We start from the raw sequence: 21501 nt of genomic DNA on the forward strand, positions 1-21501 counted from the left end.
TGGGGATTGAACCTGGGACCTTCTGCGTGCAAAGCAGTTGCTCCGCCACTGTGGCATCAAGGAGGAACATAAACAGCCACAAGCAGCAAAAGCCTCTAAGCTAATAGGTAGGAAGACTAAAACCAGGGACACCCAGATTAACATCATCACTTGGCTTTGAAAGCTCATTAGGTGATGTTGGGCCAGTCACATAAACTCAGCCTAACCTGCCTCACAAGGTTGATGTGTGGACAAAATGGGAAAGGGAGGAAACCACGTGCCTCCTTCAGCTCCATTTTGGGAAGTGGGAATAAAAAGGTACTAAAATAAATATTTCATTGTGATAGTTTAAAAATGTAATGTCTTTGGCTGAAACCCAAGACAGAGTTAAGCTTCCTTAAGCCCATTCAAATCAATGGCCTTAGCCATGCCTAACTCAGTGTTGGATTTAGGCCATGGTTTCATAATAACCAGCTTGTTTGTTTTTCTTTATATTTAGCCAAAGTCTGAAACCTGATGATTATCTTCTTTGTTCTCATAATATTTATGCTCTAAAAATAGTTGATCTTTCTCTTTCTGATGATTTTTCTTTCCAACTGATTCCCCTCTTCCCCGTCGCCCCACTTTCTTGTATTAATCTGATCTTATGATACTGTGTGTGTGTGTGTATATATATGTATCTTGGGTTGTTTCCAATGTTAGTCAGACTAACTATTCAGAGTAGAACCACTGAAATTAATGAACATGACTAACTTAGGTCCATTATTTTCAACAGGCTTATTCTGAGTTAAACTTCTATTTTGACACTATGGGTTGTATCCAATGCTAGTCTAATCAGAGCAGACCCATTGAAAACAATAGATATGGCTAACTCAGGGCTGTTAATTTCAGTGAGTCTACTGTGAGTCAGGTTTAGTTAGATACAACACTATACCTAGATGTTTGAAGATTGAGTCTGAAATCCGAAATGACTGAATACAAGCACCTTGTCTGGAACATGGTGGTTTTCTGTATAGTATTTTTTTATTTCTGTGTTAGGCATTCTTCTCTTTCTTCCTTAGTTTTAAGCTGTTAAATTAGGTTAACTTATCTGCATTGTTTTATGCAATGTTGCATGAATCAGGTTTTTTTACAAATTTATTTATTGACATTATGATTAATTCCAATGGTTTCTAATATGTTTTATTCGATTTATTGCCCTTCCTTCATCCTAAGGTCCCAGGGCAGGTCAAAACAGTCTCAAAGTATATCATTAAAAACAGTTAAAAATAACCTACAACCACAGCACAAAAAAAACAGGGTGGGTCCCAAAAATATACATGTCAGGTGTCAAAGGTCAGGGCAAAGAGGTGCGTCTTCTGCATTCACCGAAAACTGTACAGTGAAGTTGTTATACTTATTGCTGTTAATTTGATATGTTGTGAACCACTTTGGACACAATATTGTGGAAAGATGGAATACAAATAAACACATGATCATTATGATATCACACACACATACACATCAAACAGACTTGACACACACACACAGAATATATCAGTGAACAATATTGCCTAGTGTGGTGGTTCCCATACTTTCTTCCCCACTTGAAAAGTGTTGAGGATCGTGGAGAACCACTTAATGATTTTTCTGCCTGTTGTAGCAATTGTAATGCTCTGTGCTAGATGCTGTATGATTTCTTAAACTGTGTTTTTAAAGCTTCTTTTATTTATGTTGTATTTTATTGCATTCTGCAGAATTCAGACTGTAATACAATACAATGCAACTTAAGAAACAAAAGCAGCAATTAAATTACAATTAAAAAGCAATATGAATATTTAATATTATGGACGTGCCATCTTCAACTGCCGCACCACAGAGCACCTGCATGAAGTTTGTGGACCACAGTTTGTGGACCCCTGGTGCAAGGCAACTTCATATGTCCAAGTAATACTAAATTTTTAAAAGATTTTTTTTTTTAAAAAAATGAAATATTATATAGAGTACTCTCGTGGGGTTTGTAACATGCTATGAAAAACAATCCATTTTTAATATCGTTCATATGTTCTCTAGTGGGCAGAGGAATTTTTAAAACTTTAAACTGGTAACTTTAGACTTGTATGAACAAGGGAAAAGAAACACATCGTGTAAACAAAAAGTCTGTGTTCTAGTCCTCTTCACTTTTAATTCTTGCCAGTGAGAGAACAGTAGTTTGTGAAGGGTGTTTTTATTTTGAAACTGCATTTTGTCTAAACATGGCCTGAATTACCACACTCTGCTTCCCAATTCTGTACCAGCACAAGGCTAAGTACCATCACTGCCATTGTGATGGGTGCTATAGCAGCTATAGTGTCTGAATAGGACTGGGGAGATGTGGGTTCAAATCCCTACCCAGCCATGAAATTCAATGGGCAACTATGAGCCAGTCACTCTCTCTCAGTCTAACTTAGCTCACAGGGGTGTTGTAAGGATAAAATGGGGCATGTGCTGGGGGAGGAGAGGGGCGTAATGTTCTGTTGCACAAGCGGAAATCCTTCCACTAACAGAACGAGAGCACTGGATACCGCCCTACATAGGCTGCCCTGAGATTCTTGGAGGGAGGGTAGAATAAAAACTAATTGGGGTGTGTGAAATTAAACTTGAAAGTTTAATTTTAAACTCTACAGTCACACAAACACACTCTTTACATCTCTCTCTCCACACACACACACACACACAGCATGGAATGTTTCTCTCTTATCTGGATATTGTCATTTTACTGTCTCAAACTTCTTAAAAACAAGTCATCTCGCTAGGGAGGAAATCAGTCAGCATCAGGCCTAGTTGGGAAACTCTGCACTTGCTCAATGTCTGTGGCTTTTACACAGTTCCAGATGTTCTGCGCATTAATAATGCACTAACTCAAACCCTCTTTTTGAAACTTTAGAACGTGCAAATTGCATTAAAACCTCTTTGCCCTCATTAATGGTATTGTTACAATCCCAGTATTCTGGAAAATGTTTTTTTGGCATTTGTTTAAACTTTGTGATGTTGCCATTGATTCACTTTAACAGCCAGTGTTCAAATCTTAATGCTTTTAAACAAGCCTGGCAAAACAGACTACTTTCTTTTGTAAATTTATAGATGTTAACTCACAAAACTCTCCCTTCCTTCCCCCTTCCTCTCCCGTTTTTCTGATCATGAAATAAAAAACAAACAAACAGATTGTTTACCCAGGTATTTAGTAAACCTAATGTACATGAGGATGGTTTTGCAACATAAATCCAGAACGCATTTAATCCTGAAGGAAAGTTTCAGAACGAATGAAATGCTTTCTAAGCAACTTCAAAAACAAATTAAAATTCAGATTTACTGCTCCTTCAGCTTGTCCACAAGTTCACCTCCCCACATTTGAGACTTGAATATCTTCATACGTTTCTACTATAATACAAAAGCTAGTAAAAGACCAGGATTCCATTTGACAAGAGCCAGATATTCAGCAGAGTGAAATTTTATCCTTGATTCATCCAACAGGATGACCCAATTGGACAAAAATTCCTTGCGTATGTATATCCAGTGCATCAATTGCACCAGAGAAATTCACAATTCAAACTGAAGTACCTGTTACTTGACCAAGATGGCAGACTTGATTATGAACTTAAAGGTCCCCATGCACTTATAAAGGGCAGTAGAGGATAGTGAATGAAAGGCAGTGGGGTCGGGCGTGGGGGACAATACTTAAAAAAAGAAAAGAAAAGGAGTGAAAACCAATTTGGGAGTTTTTTTGCTCATGAACATAGCAGCAGATGTAAAAACAGATCTGCAGGAAATGTTTATGCAGACAGCAAACTGTAGAAAAGTTAACTTTGGCTAGTGGGAAACTTACTATTGGCCCAGAAACGCAGCTTTGGAAACAGTCTGTCTCAAAAGGGAACGTGGTAGCGCCAGGCAAGTGAGAGACCCCCAGTTTCAAATCCCAAAGACCTGCTGCGCCAATTGTCTGGGCCCAGAAAACTTAAGAGATCTCCTTCAGCCTAATGGTCCACAGCGGCCCTTTCAACCAAGCATGCTCTCAAGCATGCCACGTGTGCACCAAATCTGGGGTGCAGTCTGGTGTTCCCTTTGGCTGGAGACTCTCCAAAGTCTGAGCCTGTGTATCTCTTTCAAAAGTGGTGCAAACTGTTTTTATGTAGACTGGCTTTCAGTAGTCCATGAGGGCAAATGGGGCTCTGCCCCACTAACTCAGTCTGTCCTCAGCCAGACACAGCTCCCTCCCTTCTTACTTACAAACCTGTCCTAGGGGTGGCATTACATATCAGCCTCCTCCTCCCCTTAAGTCTCAGGGTTGCCCTTGTAGAACTGTAGGAGGAAGACAAGGACAAAACTGGAATTAGGTTGACTCTGCCAGTCACTGGTTCTGGCTCTGCCTACTGTTGGTCTCCCTGCCTTCCACCCTAACAGTCTCAATGGGCACCAGCCATCACTGATGGAGGGTAAAGACAGATAACTATTATGTACACTGCTACCCACTACGAGTCTTGTGATGAAACAGGCTACAAGCCAAATAAATAAGAATTTTTGTTATGTCCATTTCTCTCCAACATCCAAATGATGACGTCTCTTCATCAGATTGCAAGGCTCAAGCTTGATTTAAGAGACAAAGCAGTCAAAACCAATTCAGCCAAGTCTCAGGAGAGAGCAGCTCCTATCAAGGCTCAAAACCCCTTCCTAAGCCTGATGCCAAGTACGGGCATGATAGATAAGAAAACAAGGGAAAAAGTTCCAGTTGGGCAGTATGCCAATGCCTGAAAAGGCTGGATCCAAGCCAAACAAAGAAAAATTAACCTCTTGTTAACAAAATGCCCCACAATGTTATTTCAGACATTTGTTAACAAATGGCCCACTACGGCAGAAAGTGAGACCCTGTGAGCAATAAATGCCCCACCCATCAAGTCTCAGCAAGATAAACGAGTATCTTGCCTTCTCACATGGGTTCCTCCTGCCCCTTTCAAACACTCATCTCAAGGGTCTCTTCAAACTGGCATAGTCCAGTAAAGCTTGGCTGCCTGCCTCACCCACTTCCCAGCTGATGTCAGAGGGTGCCAATGGTCCAAGGCAGCCTCTCACACAGACTCAGAACTTACCCTGACCCTGCAGAACTGCTATCACATAGCGTTGTCTTCTAGTTTATCTTGATCCACTCCAATCTGGATTCAGGCCTGGTTATGGGACTGAATCAGCCTTGCTTGACCTGATGGATGACCTTTATCAGAAGGAGGACAGAGGGAGTGCAACCCTATTGTTCTTACTTGATCTCTCAGTGACTTTTGATACCATTGACCATGGTGTCCTTCCAAACCCACTTGCTGAGATGAATATAGAAGGCACTGTTTTACAGTGGTTCCAGTCCTACCTCTGGGGGTTTGTTTCAGATAACAACATTGGGCGATTGTTTTTCAGACCCCTGGCAGTTGTGCTGTGGGGTGCCACAGGATACCCTCTTGCCCCCAATGCTGTTTAATATCTATATGAAGCCATTGGGAGCATTCATTAGGAGATTTAGGGTAAGGTGTCAACAGTACACTGACGATACCCAGCTCTATTTCTCTGTAACATCTGAATCGAGAGAGGCCGTGCAAGCCCTGGACTGGTGCCTGGACTCGGTGGCTGGTTGAATGAGGACCAATAAATTGACTCTGAATCCTAGCAAGATGGAGGCGCTGTGGGTAGCTGGTTCATGAGTCCGTGTAATTGGTTACTGTGCTCTGCAGGTGAGGGCCTCCTGCAGATACTATCACATCAAGAGGTCCATTCTGCACAACATAGGAAACCGATCTTTAGTGTTGTGACACCCACCCTTTGGAATTCACTCCCCTTAAATATTAGATGGGTACCATCTCTGTTGTCTTTTCAGCACCTACTGAAGACCTTCCTCTTTCAACACTACTTTTAAGTAGAGACCTTATCCTAATCTGCATTTGTGCTGGAATTGTTTTTCGTTTTTTTTTTTCAAGATGTTTTAAAGATTTATTTTTAACAGTGTTTTTACAATGTTTTTAAAGGTTCTGTTTGCCACCCTGGGCTATTTCTGGGAGGTATAGGAGGATAGAAATTTTAATTTTAACAACAACAATTTAAACGTACAACAACAACAACAACAGTTTATCTGCACAAGGGCAGCAATAGCCCCAGATAACAACCCGCTCCAATGAAATCCCAGAACATTTTTATTAGATGAGGGAGAATTTTCACGTGCAACAAGGCCTGAGCAAGGCTTGTGGCCCTCACTAAATGTGTGAGTACGAATATATTTGGATAGTTATCTTGGCATGCAGAGGGCTGGGGGGAGGGGGGGCAGAGACCCAAAAAATCAATTTTGTATCTGTTTGGCCCATCTCCTATTACATTATTAGCAAAAGCCATATTTAGCTTAGTGAGATCAGAACACGGACAGTTTAAGAGTATTAAGTCTCTTCAGTTATGCAAGGTTTTGTATTCAAAGTGAAATTAAAGTTATATATTCCGTATCTGCACAGAGAGAGAGAGAGAGAGAGAGAGAGAGAGAGAGAGAGAGAGAGAGAGAGAGAGAGAGAGAGAGAGAGAGAGAGATCTACCTCAAACAGCCTCGAAGGAAATTTATCCTTATCATTTTCACTGGTGAAAACTACTTCTGTCCTCAAACAGAGGTTCGGTTGTGCCCACAGCAGTTACAGAAGGAGAGAAACAAAAAGGTTGGAGAGGGTGGTTGCGTAGGCTGGTGCTAAAATATGCACAGGTACACTGTCCCTAAGCAGGTTTTGCCCCCTGCACCAACGGCTTTCTGTGGTGTCTGCCATGGGTTGGGACATAGTGAGAACAGGTCTATTTATTTATTTATTAAATTTATTAGTCGCCCATCTGGCTGGCTGTCCAGCCACTCTGGGCGACGTACAAAATAAAAACAAAGAAATACATTAAAAATCTCAACAATAATAATAAAACCTAACCCACCCCAAAAGCCTGCCTGAAGAGCCAGGTCTCCAAGGCCCGGTGGAATCTCATCATAGAGGGGGCATGGCGGAGATCATTTGGGAGGGAATTCCACAAAGTGGGGGCCACAACTGAAAAAGCCCTCTTCCTAGTCCTCACCAGTCTAGCTGTTTTAACTGGTGGGATAGAGAGGAGGCCTTTTGAGGCTGACCTCGTTGAGCGGCATCCCTGATGATGTTGGAGGCGCTCCTTCAGATAGACTGGGCCGAAACCATATAGGGTTTAAAAGGTCAGAAGCAACACCTTGAATTGGGCCCGGAAAACAACCGGTAACCAGTGCAACTCCTTCAGCCCTGGAGTGATTTGATCTCGCCAGCGGCTGCCTTTAATCAGGCAAGCCACCGCATTCTAAGGATGGACTGTCTCTCTCAGCTCTTTTCCTTGGACATAAAAGGAGGATGGGCTCAGGGCTATGGGCGGTCTATAAACGAAACAAATAAAATAAATAAATAAATAAATAAAATGCCAGTGGGGCAGGAAATCCGCTCCAGGTTTTAGTCTGAACTTTTAGCTCCTTGAATGTTTGGATTAAAACCTAGTTTGGACTAAAACCCTGAGCAGATTCACTGCCCCATGACATCAGAGCCACCAGCACCACCACCACACAATTATCCATCGTGTCCAAATAAGGCAACATTTGCCCCATGCATTTAAAGTGGTGTTATACCATTTTTAAACAAATAGTCATGGCTTCCCCCAAAGAATCCTGGGAACTGTAGTTTGTTAAGGGTACTGAGAGTTGTTAAGATACCCGCATTCCCCTCACAGAGGTTAAATTCACACAGTGGATTGACAATCAATTCCTCTTCCCTGGGATGTGTAGCTATGTGAAGGGACTAAATGTCTTCTAACAACTTTGAGCATTCTTAACCTTGGTTGGGGAAAGCCATGACTATTTTTAAGAGTGATATATTGTTGTTTTGGAACAACAAGATCCAAGCTAATATCTATCCATACTCTTCATATACATTATTATAAAAGGGAAAGAAAATTAATATGAAAATAATATAAACGATAAATAAGATATCCTTATAAAAAATCGTATGATTCCCTTTTTCTTCTCTTCTTTCTCCGTTGAAACATATATAAATCTGTATAATTCCGCCCCTCTTCCTTCTATTTTCTGAATGCATTTTCAATTATTAATATGCTATAAAAATAACTAAATACATTTTTAAAAAGTGATATAATAGCACTTTAAATGTGTAGTGCAGATGTGGCCTCAGAGTACAACTATTGAGATGAATGGACCTGAGTCAGTCACGTCCATTCATTTCAATGGGTCTTCTCTGAGTATGACTAATGGATAAAATCCCACCCCTAAGTTAAAATACCAAGGCTGCTTCAAAGAACCACTCAGTGTTCCACACACATAGTGTGGCTTTCCCAGAACTGCTTCCACCGCAGGTCATCAGGGTGGGGTGCAAAAAGCTGCTAGCTGGAGGAGGAAATTCACACGCGCAAGTGCACAAACCAATCTGCCGAAATGCTTTATGCTTATGTACAGGCTGTTGTCAGACCTTGCCCAAATCAACGTCCAAGGAGGAATGATGTTGATCAAGAATAGCTTAGATCCTGAGCAAAAACAATAATGAATCCTATCAAAAGGTTTTCACCATGCTGTGACCAGCAGTCGTGGAAAGTTCAGTCACTGGCATGATGGATCATCCCTGAAATTTATATGCATTAGCATTTTTCTCTTTGCTGGTTAACTCAGACTTTGATATGACACATATTGAATGAATCATTCCAAGATACAGACACCAGGCAGGATGCATTTAAATGCAGACAGGTCGGCGACAGGCACCCTAATGACCCTTATCTTAATCTTGTTTAAAAGCACCTTAGATTTCTGAGTAATCTTTTCACTTTCTGATATTCCCCTTTATAGGGTGTGCTTGCCGGGGTTGCTACTGATTTTACCAGAAGTGTTTTTATTGCTAACAGCAGTCTTCCCCTCCTGCTGTAATGTGTTCAACCTACAGAATCCGTCTCTCGCCACAATTTATTTATATAGTAGAAATTAAAGCTCATGTCTACATACACATGCACGTTACAGCTATTTCTAAGACTTACAGAGCTTTTGATGCAAGTGTTATTAAAAAGCTGCTGTTTGGAGTTTAGCGGAGGGGAGGAGAGTATAATTGAAAGGGGTGAATTTCTGATCACCTTTTCTGGGGGGGAAAGGGGAAGAATCTACACATATAAACAGGCAGAAGTACCATTTTATACCCATTATTTTATACTCCTAATTTGACCCACAAAACCATCATGAATGGGGTTTTGTTGTGCTCGGGACTAGACAGAGACTGCAGGTCCTTTGGAGGCTCTCCAACTAAATTCTTGACGAAAACGAATACAGTAATTGATATCAATGCCTGGGGAGGAGGCAACAACAAGCCTATCAGTTTGTAATAAATAGAAGGTGGTTATATATGCTAGTTCTGTGTACAGCCTGACAGTTGTGGATCTTTTAAAACTCTCTTTTCTGTCTTTTTAAAAATTATTTTAGTACATTCCTTTCTTAACCACGGCTTATCATCTGCTTGCTTAGCCTCAACGCCCCCCAAGAGACAAGAGCCTCAAGCTCATTTAATCTCCCTCTTCTCTTGTTAAATATTTGCTGCATAAGATAATAAATCACTGTCTGATACCTCTTGGGATGCAGGAGACAGAGACTCTCCAACGGCTTGATCGCATAGCCTCGCTGTGTTGCACTCATGTGGTTAACATTAAGTGCAAATTTAAGCACATCAGAATATGCCGCTGCAAATACAGAACTCATACTCTTAATATCGAATAGGAAAGCTGCAGGCGGTGGCACTGCTGAGGATGGATCAAGGCTGCAGGCTAGCAGAGGGAACATCCAGTCCCCAGACTCAATAAGGCCTAACAGAAGTTCTAATTTGACCCACAAAGCCATTTTCTGCAAACCACACAAACACATACCTGGTGTTCTATATGGTGGCACTAAAGTGGCGGCACACTGAAATTGCAGATTATCAGGAGGCCTTTTGGGATTTGCCAGGTCCCATCTCCAGCATTCAGGTACTTACTGACAACTTTCCCCCCCCTTTTGTTTCAATGAGCTTTTGGTTTTGTGAGTTTTTCCTGCCATTATCCTGTGCTTGGCTCATAACCTGTTTTAAATTTATCTGTTGCTTCTTCTAACCACTTTGTTTTTATTATTATTGTGTTTTTATTTATTGTCTTACTGTTATTTTAATGCCATGAGCTGCCTTTGAGTGAGTTTTGGGGGCAGAAAAGTGGGTTAAAGGTAATAATAAATCTAATATATTCTAATCTAATCTAACCTATCTGCCAACACATTGCTCAGAGGCATTTCAACAGCCTGAAAGGACCTCAAATCCTCTTCCTAGTTTTCAACAACTCTCCAGCGTAGTTGGCCAGAGACCATTCCTACCCACTACAGGCAACAACCAGGGGATTGACTACTTACTGACTAGGTTCATGAAGCTACCCAAGTGCAGGAGTAGACGCAGCTAGCCTTAGAATCAACACATATTCTAACTAAATTTTATTACATTTTCATCCTGCCCCGCATCCATACAGCTCAGGGGTGTAGCGAACATACCATCCTTCCATTTTATCCTTAAAACAACTCTGCAAGGTACAAAGGAACATTTAAACCGATTTAATAGCCAAATCAAACAGAAAAACAGGAAGCTGCCTTATGCCAAGTCAGATCATTGGTCCATCTAGCTCAGTACTGTCTGCACTGACTGACGGCTGCTCTCCTGGGCTTCTGATGGGGAACATTCCCAGCCCTACTTGGAGATGCTGGGGACTGAACCTGGATCCTCCTGCATGTAAGGCGGAAGTTCTACCATCTAGCTGGTAGTGGCTAGTCTAGCATCACCCAAGCAGCTTAGTGGCAAAGTGAAGATTTGAACTCACTACTCTGATCTACATCTAGCATTCCACTTACCACACCACCACAGCTTTCTCTAGATATCTATCCATACTGAATGACATACACACATTCTCTCTCTCTTAGTTATTTAAGCATTCAAAGTGACATTTAAAAAATATATATATTTTAAGGGAAAGCAGCTGAATAGGTGGGCACAGCAAAGCTGCTATGATGCTGCCTAGAAAAGCCAGTCTTTCTGAATCTTTTCCCAAACGAGCTTTGAGTCACAGAGAGCATAATACAATTACTGTCTGGGTCAAGTAGCAAATCCCAGGCATGCACGTGTATAGCTTTAGACCTCTCAGCAGCCTTTCGATACTCTGGTCCACAAGGAGCTGCTGATGTACCTTTGGGCCCTAGTAGGAACAGGCAGGAGGTGCACCTGAGTTGGCTCCATTTCCGCCACTTCACTCTCAGAGGGTGATGCCCGGCAATTGCTCCTATGCCCAGAGGAGTTCTCCCATGTACACTGAAGCAGGTTTCTACGCTGTCACTTTCCCCTTTGTCCCATACCTGCTCAAATTGACTTCAAAAAGGGATGAGAGGCAGACGTGAGGACAGAGTAGGGAAGGGAAGTGGAGATTTTATTTGAAGGAGAGGAATAAAATTTTTGCACTGAAGTACAAGCAAACCCACTTCCATGAGGAAACCTGCAGCTACTGGAGTCTTTTTAAAGAAGTTGGAAAGCACAAGCAGAGGAGACACAGGTTGCTTATCAGTAACTGGCGTCCTTGTACTCTAGGATTTCATGAAAGCAGGCCGCAGAACAGATGAAGCAGGTCCTTTGCCCAGGCAAGGCAAAAGAAAAGTGCACCCAAGGTTAAAGTGACTTAGGCCCCAAATACCCCAAAAGATGACCTCCATCCCTACAGACCCTCTTGATAATTTTGCCACAAAAATACAACCTAAAGCCAATAAAACAGCAGTATGCAAACCACATAAAAGCAAATCACAAAGGCATACAGAGGATTCAGATACGTAAACCAGGGTCCAATCTTATGGGTCAGGGAAAGTTTTCACAGGATGTCTGAAGCAACTGATGGCTGTTACTTCACATATGGCAGATGGTAGGGCATTCCACATAATAGGGGCAACAGCAGAAAACACCCATTTTGGGGTCACAGCCCTATGATATTCTGTAGGGGAAGGTATATTATATTGTTGCAACCTGTCCTGGGACCCTACAAATAAATAAAATTAATGTACCGAATCCACTACCACAAGATGTGACGAGGGCCACCAGCTCACATGGCTTTAGAAAGGAATCAGGTAAAATTCAGGGAGGAGGAAAGGACTGTCAGTGGCTAGCAGCCAGGACAGGTAAGGGAATGACATGGAATTCCAGGTGGTGCTCGAACATCAGCAGGGAAGCCTATTGCATTTGTACCTTTACTTGTGAGGTATTCCTGGAAGGGTCTGGAAATAGGTCATTATATGATGGTTGAGAAAGAAATCCAAGAAAAGCAAATAAAATAAAACAGTCTGGTTGGCCACTCTGGGAAACAGGATGTAGAGCTAGAGAGATGAGACACTCGGCCTAATCCAAACAAGGCTCATTTTAAGTTCTTAAGAAACTTCATGTTCTTTGGATAGTCTTAAAAGAATTTAAGGCCCTTCAGGTTATACTATCCTGGATGAGGAGGGATGAAATTTGGGGGATACATCCGCCTTCACTCCTGGATAAGCTTTCCACATCTCACTCAACCGAAGCTAAAAGAGTCTCTTTTTTGGGGGGGGTATTAACATCTAAGAAAAAAGTGCTTCATAGGATCCTAATTAATTGCACACACACTCCAGAATCTTTCAACTGGTAAGGAGGAAAAGCTATTAAAAGCCTGAGGTATCCTGGAATGGGAAAATGAAAATAAGATTGGGAGGGGAGGATGTTGTGAGGCACTCAGTCCCTCAACCTCAATTCTTCTTCTCCCTCCAACTCTCCAATACATCTTCCTCCACTGTGCTACTCAGGTTCAGGACTAGCTGAGTAGGTTCCTACTCACATAGCCCCAGTCGTCAGAAGTCACAGCTGCAAGGCAGCTGACCCACAGCCAATTGTCTACCTTATCCTCACCTGACAGTTTGGACAATTCCCATAAACCCGTCAGCACGGCCAAAGGCCGGGGATGGTGGCAGCTGTAGTCCAAAACGACGGGAGAGTCCCAGATTGGGGAAGCCTGCTCTAGAGCGAATGAAAGGGTAGTGTGGGAATCACCTCTCAGCATGTACAAATCGCCAATTATATGGTTCACAATGGTATTAAAGTGTGAGGATTCTATAAGTGCTGTTATTGTGGCTATTTACTGTTGTAGTTGAAAAGTAGTGATACAGATTTAAACTGACTAGTGTAAATGCAAAGAAAATCTGAAACAGATTCCAAGTTCAAATTCAGAAGCACCAAAATAAATGCAAGTCATTTTATGAGATGTGTTATTTTTGCATGTCTGCACACATGGATTTGGCAATTTTTAATCAGAAAGAAAATAGACATGTATTCAGCACACTTTTTTTCTTGGAAGTTGATTTTATAATCCAATGTGGTCACCTAATGGTTATTTTCAGTAACTGCAAGACCTCCTTCAATGACTGTTCTCCCTAGAGAGCAGGTAAAAAAAGTACCTGTAGCCTCTTGACACAATCAAGAATTGATAACATGAGGGAAATGCAGCGCACACCTTTTTCCTTTTATCTGAATTTCCATAAGATTTTTTTTACATTTTCTTCCAAAATCCCCAATGTTAATTAAAAGGTTTTAAAACATCATACAGATATGGACACACAATGGCAGACAGTGCAGGAAAACATTTTTTTTGTCTCTAAATGGCTTCCTTCAGTGCCATCCCTGACATAACCTGATGTGATGGACCGAAATGAGGTCAGAGGGCCGCATTCTGGCTGCTCTGATCTGAGTGATTGATATGTGCTTTGTGGTTGCACAGTTCTGATGGAACCAGGGACTACATATCCTTCAGAACACCAATTCCTATCAAGCTGGCATTGTGGGAGCTTCAAAGGATCGCAGGAAACACCACTCAAAAATGCAAAAGGAAGTATGAAATGACTTCACTGAATTCATTGTCATGTGCAAGTAATTTTCTTTTTTTAAAAAAATGTTTGGCAATTTATGTCAAGTTTTTTTCAATTCTTCCAACAAAGAAAGCAGAACATTTTTAAGCTTTCACAACTGCTGAGGAAAAGCAAATTCTAATATTGCTGGCCAGATATCAGAAGCCAAAAAAAATGATCAGCAAATTCATTTCACATATTAGATTATATCCAACTTTAGCCATAGAGGAGACCCATTGAAATTAAAGGACCTAAGTTCACATTCACACCACACATTTAAAGCACTTGGCTTCCCCCAAAGAATCCTGGGAACTGTAGTTTGTTAACAATGTGAGGAATGGTAGCTCTGTTAGGGGTAAACTACATTTCCCAGGATTCTTTGGGGAGGGGAAATGTGCTTTACATGTATGGTGTGGGTGTAACCCCAAGTTAGTGAGGTCCATCCGTTTCAATAGGTCTATTCTGGGCATGACTTACTCTGGATACAACCCATTATTTTTTTAAGCACCATCACTGTACCATTATCTTGAAAAATCACCAGCCCAAGCCACAGATGCTCAAAGTTTGTCCTTGGGTATTTCTTGACATCTCAAATAAGTGTTTCAGCTTCCTCAGAATTTGACAAAGGTAAAGCAAAGAAGGCGAGCTCAGTTGTTAGCATTTGACACTCTTCCCAGGTTTAGGAACAAGTTGTGCTATTAAACAAGGGTTGGAGATTGGCCTACATCAGACCACTGCTTTTAAAAAAAGTTTATCATTGAGGAATTAAAAAAAAGAAACAGCCTACTGGTTTCCCCAGAACTATCAATCAACACAAGTGGGAGAATCCAAGTCGCTATTTTGCAGTCTAATCAAAGGATGAACATAAAGGACATTGAGACAGGAATTCACAATGCTAGTAACTGTATGTGCCTCTTATACAGGAGCCCCCTTCACCGGCTTCCTGTCTCTTTCTAAGCTCAATTCGTTGTGGTGCTTTTTAAGCTTTACAGTGCTTCATTGCTTGGGACAAGGATACCCAAAGGATCATCTATCTTCATATGGATCCATCCAGATCGTTTCCTGAAGTTCTTCCTTCTTCTTAAGATGTGGCAGGTGCCTACTCAGGAAAGGGCCTTTTTAGTGGTGGCACTTCTGCCACCGAATGCCCACACCAGAAAATCTCACCTGGCACTTACTTCAATGTCATTTCAGCACCAAAGATCTTATTATTTTCCCAGGCCATTTAATCTGTTTAATCTGCTATGGACTAAGCTATGGTTTTTAGTGATATTTTAATATGTTTTATTGATTTATTATGTGTATTTCAAAATGATTTTTATCTTTGTTGTAAGGGACAAGGGATGGTCCTACTTGACTAGAGATGTAACATTTCCAGAAATTTTGAAGCCATGGAAAAAACGCTTTCCCCCCGATTTTTCCAGAAATAACGGAAATTTTCAGAAAAATTGAAAAAGTGCAATATTAGCACTTTTTACAAAGTCACTTTGTTACTTCAGGAGCATAAAATGTAATTATGTACAAGTTGGTTTGGCATAAAATTATCACAGTTTGTATATTTATTCAAACAGTTATTACAAATTGAATTTACTTTTTTTAAAAAATGTTTTGTAACAAATGGATCTACAGGATCCTGAACTGTGAGGAACCTCTTTCGTTTTGCCAGTTTATGAGGAGCAGGCAAAAAAACAATTTGAAAAACCCCATCAACATTAATAACAAAGAAAATTACTTATGCCTCCTCCGCTAGTCTTCCACAGTGTCAAGCAAAGCATCCATTCCCATAAAAAGAACTGAGAAACATTTTATTCATCATGCTAAAATAAAACATTCCATAATCCATTTTTTCTTTTTTTCAATTTTTTGGAAAAAAATCAAAAACGGCTTTGGAAAAAAACTGGAAAAAGCAGGGTTTTTTCCTGAATTTTTCTTTTTCCCCGGGCCTTCACATCTCTATACTTGACTCTGATATGACAGCCTCTGTCACGGTGTCCATTGTGCCCTTAACATGTGGAAGTGTGTGACACACATATACAAAAAATAAAAATAAAAAATCAATCAACCACTAAGCAGCTGGAAAGAAGAGTGGAAATCTCCAGCTGACGTGTCCTTACCTTGTAAGATGGCACAAAGCACAGAACCCCTCGGCCAATGGTCTGACAGACTGAGAGCAGAAGCTCCCCAACTTCGTCCTGGAATTCAAAGGTCTCCGTGTGCTGGAAAGTAGCACATAACGACCTGCCTCTGGGGCCGGCTCCAACGGTACCAACCCACACCTGTTGGGGAAACATTTCATTGCTGACATACATATGGGTCACAAAACATATTCCTTTATGAAACTACACAATGAAAAAGTCGTGGGCATGGATTTATCAGAGATTGACACAATACTGATCAGGGGCAAGCAGAGTTATTGGAAATGTCTATCTAGTGGCGAAAGAAATCAAGATATATATGATGCACAGCAGCCTCACAGTTAGCTACATGTGTGCTCTCCTGGGGCAAGCAGCTATCCCTTTCAGGCAAGTAGGTTGTCAGACTCATTGCTCAGACTGTCCTTTGACATACAGCTGCTGGAAAATGGGCCGACCAGTAATAGTGTGTGTGTTCACTGGCAAGGCTGAAGCACAGGTATAGTTAAATATGTATATATCCAAAAGTGCGAACTCCACAAATGCACTGGTATTTATAACACATTTTTCTTTTACTTTCCTTTTGCCCAATTGGATCTAAATATGTCCTTCCCAGACCCTTCCCTTCACAGTGTTGCTGTTCCTCTCTCAATCTTTTATCACAAAGATGGGCATCTCATGGCCCTCCAGATGTCGTTGCATCACAATTCCCATCACCCCTGGCCATTCTGGCATGTTGGTTGGAGCTGATGGGAATTCAGAGTCTAACATCATCTGGACGGCCACATGTTCCCCATCCCCGTTTTATAGTCATTATGGGTTGGATCCAGACAAGTTCTTCTCCCGCTATGAACCTACCCGCTCACTACGTTCAACATCTAAGGCCCTCCTCCGAGTTCCGTCCCATAGGGAAGCTCGGAGGGCCGTTACTAGATCCAGGGCCTTTTCAGTGGTGGCCCCCGAATTATGGAACAGTCTTCCCGATGAGGTGCACCTGGCGCCTACTCTTCTATCTTTTCGGTGCCAGGTGAAAACCTTTTTATTCTCCCAGGCATTTTAATGATTACTGTTTATTGTTAAGTTATTCTATATTAAGTTGTTAAATGCTCAATGTTGTATGTTTTTAGTGATTTTATCTGATTTTTATTTTACTGTATTGTATTTTATTCCTTGCTGTGAACTGCCCAGAGAGCCATTGGCTAAGGGCGGTATAGAAATGGAATGAAATAAATAAATAAATGGAACACTCCTGCTGGAAAAGGCAGATGTGAGATTTCTGCCGATTCCTCCTTCCTTCTGCAGCCCCCAGCATACCTTCCCCCAATGCTGTTCTGGAGGCCAGAACAGCTTTTCAGGGGGCACAGGGGACTGCAGCTTCCTCAAGGGGAACTTTGCCCTTGACAAGCAAAACTCTGCTCATAGGACATCTGGATCCAACCCATGACTGCAAAAGATTGAGGGAGGGAATCACAAAGATCTGATGCCATAATACAGTATCTTCCTTAATGCACAGTCCACACTCCCCTACCAATCTGCATTCATAGAAGAACGCAGATATAGCCAAAAAGCCACAGAAAGAGGCACTTTTCCCCTCCCATGCAAATCTCACATCAAGGTAGGAAATACAAGGATATGTTGCAGATCTGCTCTATACATACACAGCAGAATAAGCTGATGGAAGGACTGCATCATTTCAGATTACAGATGCGATTGGAACTATCAGGTTTTCAAATGCTCCTTTGAAAGAGGAACTCATCCTGGATTGCATCCAACATTAGTCATATTCAGAGGAAAGACCCACTGTGGTGTACCCAATTAAGTTTTACTCAGAGTAGAAGCATTGAAATTAATGAGCACGACTAACTTGGATCTACTAATTTTGATGGGTCTGCTCTAAGCAGAACTTGGTTGGATACTAAACACTGAACACTAAAGGCAGGATCATTCAGACCATGGTATTCCCGATCTCTATGTATGGATGTGAAAGTTGGACTGTGAAAAAAGCAGATAAGAGAAAAATCAACTCATTTGAAATGTAGTGTTGGAGGAGGGCTGTGCGCACACCATGGACTGCGAAAAAGACAAAAAATTGGAAGGAAGGGCGGGATATAAATCAAATAATAAAGAAATAAAAAAACCAAGTTGAGCTACAGCCACTCCCCCTCACGGTCTGCTTACCTGGTTACAGCAGGGAGTGTTCAAATAAGGAATCCCCACATGCAAGATGAAGTGGTACAGTCCATTCTCCCCCCCCCTTCTGCTGCACACATGGGCTGGGCCTCAGAGCTAACAACAACTGCTCTACAGCATACTAGCATAAGAGTAAACACAGCCCTAAATGCAATGAATGTACCTGTGAGTTCCTAATAACATGGTTTGCTTCCAGCTGAATGGAAAACTTCACACCAAGCTCAGAAGAAAATGAGTCCATTGGACAAAGTGTTCCAGAGGTCAGCACGATTGATCTGACAATGCCACTCATGTCAGAGAAAGCCTGGACAGAAAAATATTTATTTATTTATTACATTTATATCCTGCTTTTTCAGCCAGGCTTTTTAAGTGTCTTCAGTTTTGTTGCTCGTTTTTATTTCATGATTTACCACACAGCCTGTATTTATTCCCCCCCAACTTTTTTATAAAAAGAAGGCAAGAATGTTCAGCAATAGCAAGTAACAGATGCATAAATGCATCACTATCCACATCATGTTCAGAACAGAACACTTTTGACTCCTCTTCCTCCTCATGGCTTGCTCAGCTAACCACTTTAGAGTACCCCTCTGTAGTCTGACACTATAAAAATGATGTGTACTATATTTTAATATTTTTAATGTTGTAAATTGTCCTGAAATCCAAGTATTTCAGGAGGCAAAAACCTAAGAATTTAAGAGGACCAGTTTTGCATGCATGGGCTCCTGCTCGGAGGAAGGGCGGGATAACGCAGTATTGGGGTAACGCAGTCGAAGCTCTGCTCACGGCCGGAGTTCGATTTCAACGAAAGGAGGAAGTTGAATCTCCGGTAAAAGGGGTCGAGGTCCACTCAGCCTTCCATCCATCCGTGGTCGGTAAAATGAGTAGCTGGCATATGCTGGGGGGTAAAGAAAGGCCGGGGAAGGAACTGGCAATCCCACCCCATATATACGGTCTGCCTAGTAAATGTCGCAAGACGTCACCCTAAGAGTCGGAAACGACTCGCACTGTAAGTGCGGGGACACCTTTACCTTTACCAGCTAAAAGGATCAGGAGATCCTTCTCCATTGCAGACACAGGATCTGCAAATCAGGTAATCCTGGACCAGATAGATAAAAAATCTGACCTGGTATATGGTAGCTCCCTATGCGTTATTTGGCCCTAGATTTCCCCCCATGGCTTACCACAGCCGGATTCAAGCACCAGAAGCTAAGTGTATGCACTGCCATTTTTTGACGTGATCTTCTTTTGGATCGTGCAAAGAAGCCATCCTTATCTGGAGCATCAACTGGATTTTCATTAGTCCAAATGTAGGTTTGTTGCAAGGCAACTCTGTAATCATCGGCAAACCTAAAACAAACAAAAAAGGACACAAAAATCTGAAATATACCCGCAACTTACACTTTTAAATATTAACAGATGTGGAGGGAGGGGGAAAGGATTGCTTTCACAGCTTCACTGACCTGTGGTTTTCTTTAAAAAGATATCCCAGGACCATGAAGAGCCCTTTTAGCATAATCTGAGTTGAAGGGCTTATAATTGGAATGGAAACAAGCTCTTCCCCTCCGTGGAACAGGGTTATTTTTTCTTCCTTTTCAAGTACAGCAGCAAAATGTTTCTATAGAAGACAAAAAAAGTAAGTAAATTCACACATTAAATTAGCCTACTCAAGTCTTCCCAAAACTAGTGCCCTCCAAATGTCCTGGAGTCCAACCACATCTGGAGGGCACCAGATTGGGAAAGGCTCACCTACACTATTAAATGGCTGCAGAGCTTTGGTGTTCTCTATGCCATTTGTAATAGAGTCATCCTTAATTACAGAATTCTGGGGCTGGGAGAAACTTAAGATCTCACGAGTTCGTCAGACTAACGCTCAGCCAAAAAAAAAAAGTGCAGTTAAAAAACCGAACACCTCATCATTTTCATTACCTTAAGAATCAAACGAACTCATTCCACAAGATAATGCAGGACAATAAACATTTCGCCTGTATGCAATGCTCAGGAATATTAAATAATTGGAAAGGTAACTGCATAAGATCGAATGTTATGTGCAAATCATAGTTTGCTGGATTTAGACTAAATGGCTAACTATGGTTTCCTGCTAACTTGGGAATGGAAATCTTCAACTCCTACACACAAAAGAAAGGAGTTGGAGAGAAGGAAAGAATGCACATCTGAGGCTCTTGTATGCAACTCTGAGCCATAGTTTAATGTTACTTCTAAATAGGGGGTCTAAGACTCCATCAGCAAAAAGTAGTATTTCATGCATATTGCTGCTTTAATGAAAGACAATACTGCTAAAGTTTCATTAACTGATGTTACGGAAATATTATACACTCAAGTTGCAAGAGATATGTAGATCTCAGCTTTGCAAATATGTACATTTTCTTTTATTCAAGAAATTCTCCATAATTCCCTAGAACTTGAAAAGCAACTGTGGCTGAATAGTAGATTTCTAGACTTCTAGTGGCAAAAAAGGTTAATTTGGGGGAGCACTGAAATGTATGCCCTGGTGTAGCAAGTTGGCTTTTCTTGATAAAATATAGGAAGCCTCTGTAGACCAAGGGTAGCTAACCAGTGGCTCTCCAGATGCTGGTGAACTACAACTCCCATCATCCCTTGCTATTAGCCATGCTGCCTGGGTCTGATGGATTGTAGTTCAATGACATTTGGAAGGTCATAGGTTAGCCACCCCTCCTACAGCCTGTTTTCTCATTATGATGATTGACGTCCTCCTCCAAGACAGCAACAACAAAATATTCACAATAATACTGCTTTTGTTGATTGATAGGAAAAGAGAGATCCTAAAGTATTTAATTAATTAATGGTTGGTAGCAAAAGGAACTGTACCAGGGAACAGTGTGTAAACTTCATGTGACATCAATAAAGTGTTGTTTTTAACTTCAGGAAACGCTAAAGTATAATCTTCTGGACTGTAATTCACATGCTGGCATCACAGTATTGACTTTTATGAATGCCTACCTGTAAGATGGGAAACGTAGCATTGGTTATTCCCATATTATGCAAGAATGCCACCATTTGGCTTCCACTCCAAACTTTGCTGGAGATCTCATAATTTCTCCCCACAAGCTGACCGCAGGTTTCCTTTAACCAACTATAAGCAAAGAAATGGCACAAGAAGCAGAAGCTCGGTGAACATTTTTACATTAGACCTTTCATTCCCTAACCTACTCAAATGCTTTAATGCACAGTTAGAAA

The 21501-nt window shown here is 41.4% G+C and overlaps 1 protein-coding gene and 1 non-coding gene across 3 annotated transcripts in view; both read right to left on the reverse strand.

Moving 5' to 3' along the window:
• The window catches only part of BRIP1 (BRCA1 interacting helicase 1), a 211507-nt gene that overhangs the window by 150769 nt on the left and 39237 nt on the right, over positions 1–21501 (reverse strand). For both annotated transcript variants that reach the window (XR_009759861.1, XM_061605052.1), the window contains exons 7-11: positions 21265–21397; positions 19746–19900; positions 19467–19632; positions 18449–18589; positions 16078–16239 (exon numbers count right to left, since the gene is read on the reverse strand). Coding sequence is in view for 1 of the 2 variants with exons in the window: in XM_061605052.1 (XP_061461036.1) it covers positions 16078–16239; positions 18449–18589; positions 19467–19632; positions 19746–19900; positions 21265–21397 (757 nt within the window). In the remaining variant the exon portion in view is untranslated. The remainder of the gene's footprint in view (positions 1–16077; positions 16240–18448; positions 18590–19466; positions 19633–19745; positions 19901–21264; positions 21398–21501) is intronic.
• Positions 18694–18913, reverse strand: LOC133374510 (small nucleolar RNA U3). Its single transcript, XR_009759906.1, has one exon. It is a non-coding gene; the product is annotated as a small nucleolar RNA U3 (small nucleolar RNA).

Source organism: Rhineura floridana, chromosome 21 (genome assembly GCF_030035675.1).
Source record: "Rhineura floridana isolate rRhiFlo1 chromosome 21, rRhiFlo1.hap2, whole genome shotgun sequence".
In the NCBI taxonomy this organism is placed as follows: Eukaryota; Metazoa; Chordata; class Lepidosauria; order Squamata; family Rhineuridae; genus Rhineura; species Rhineura floridana.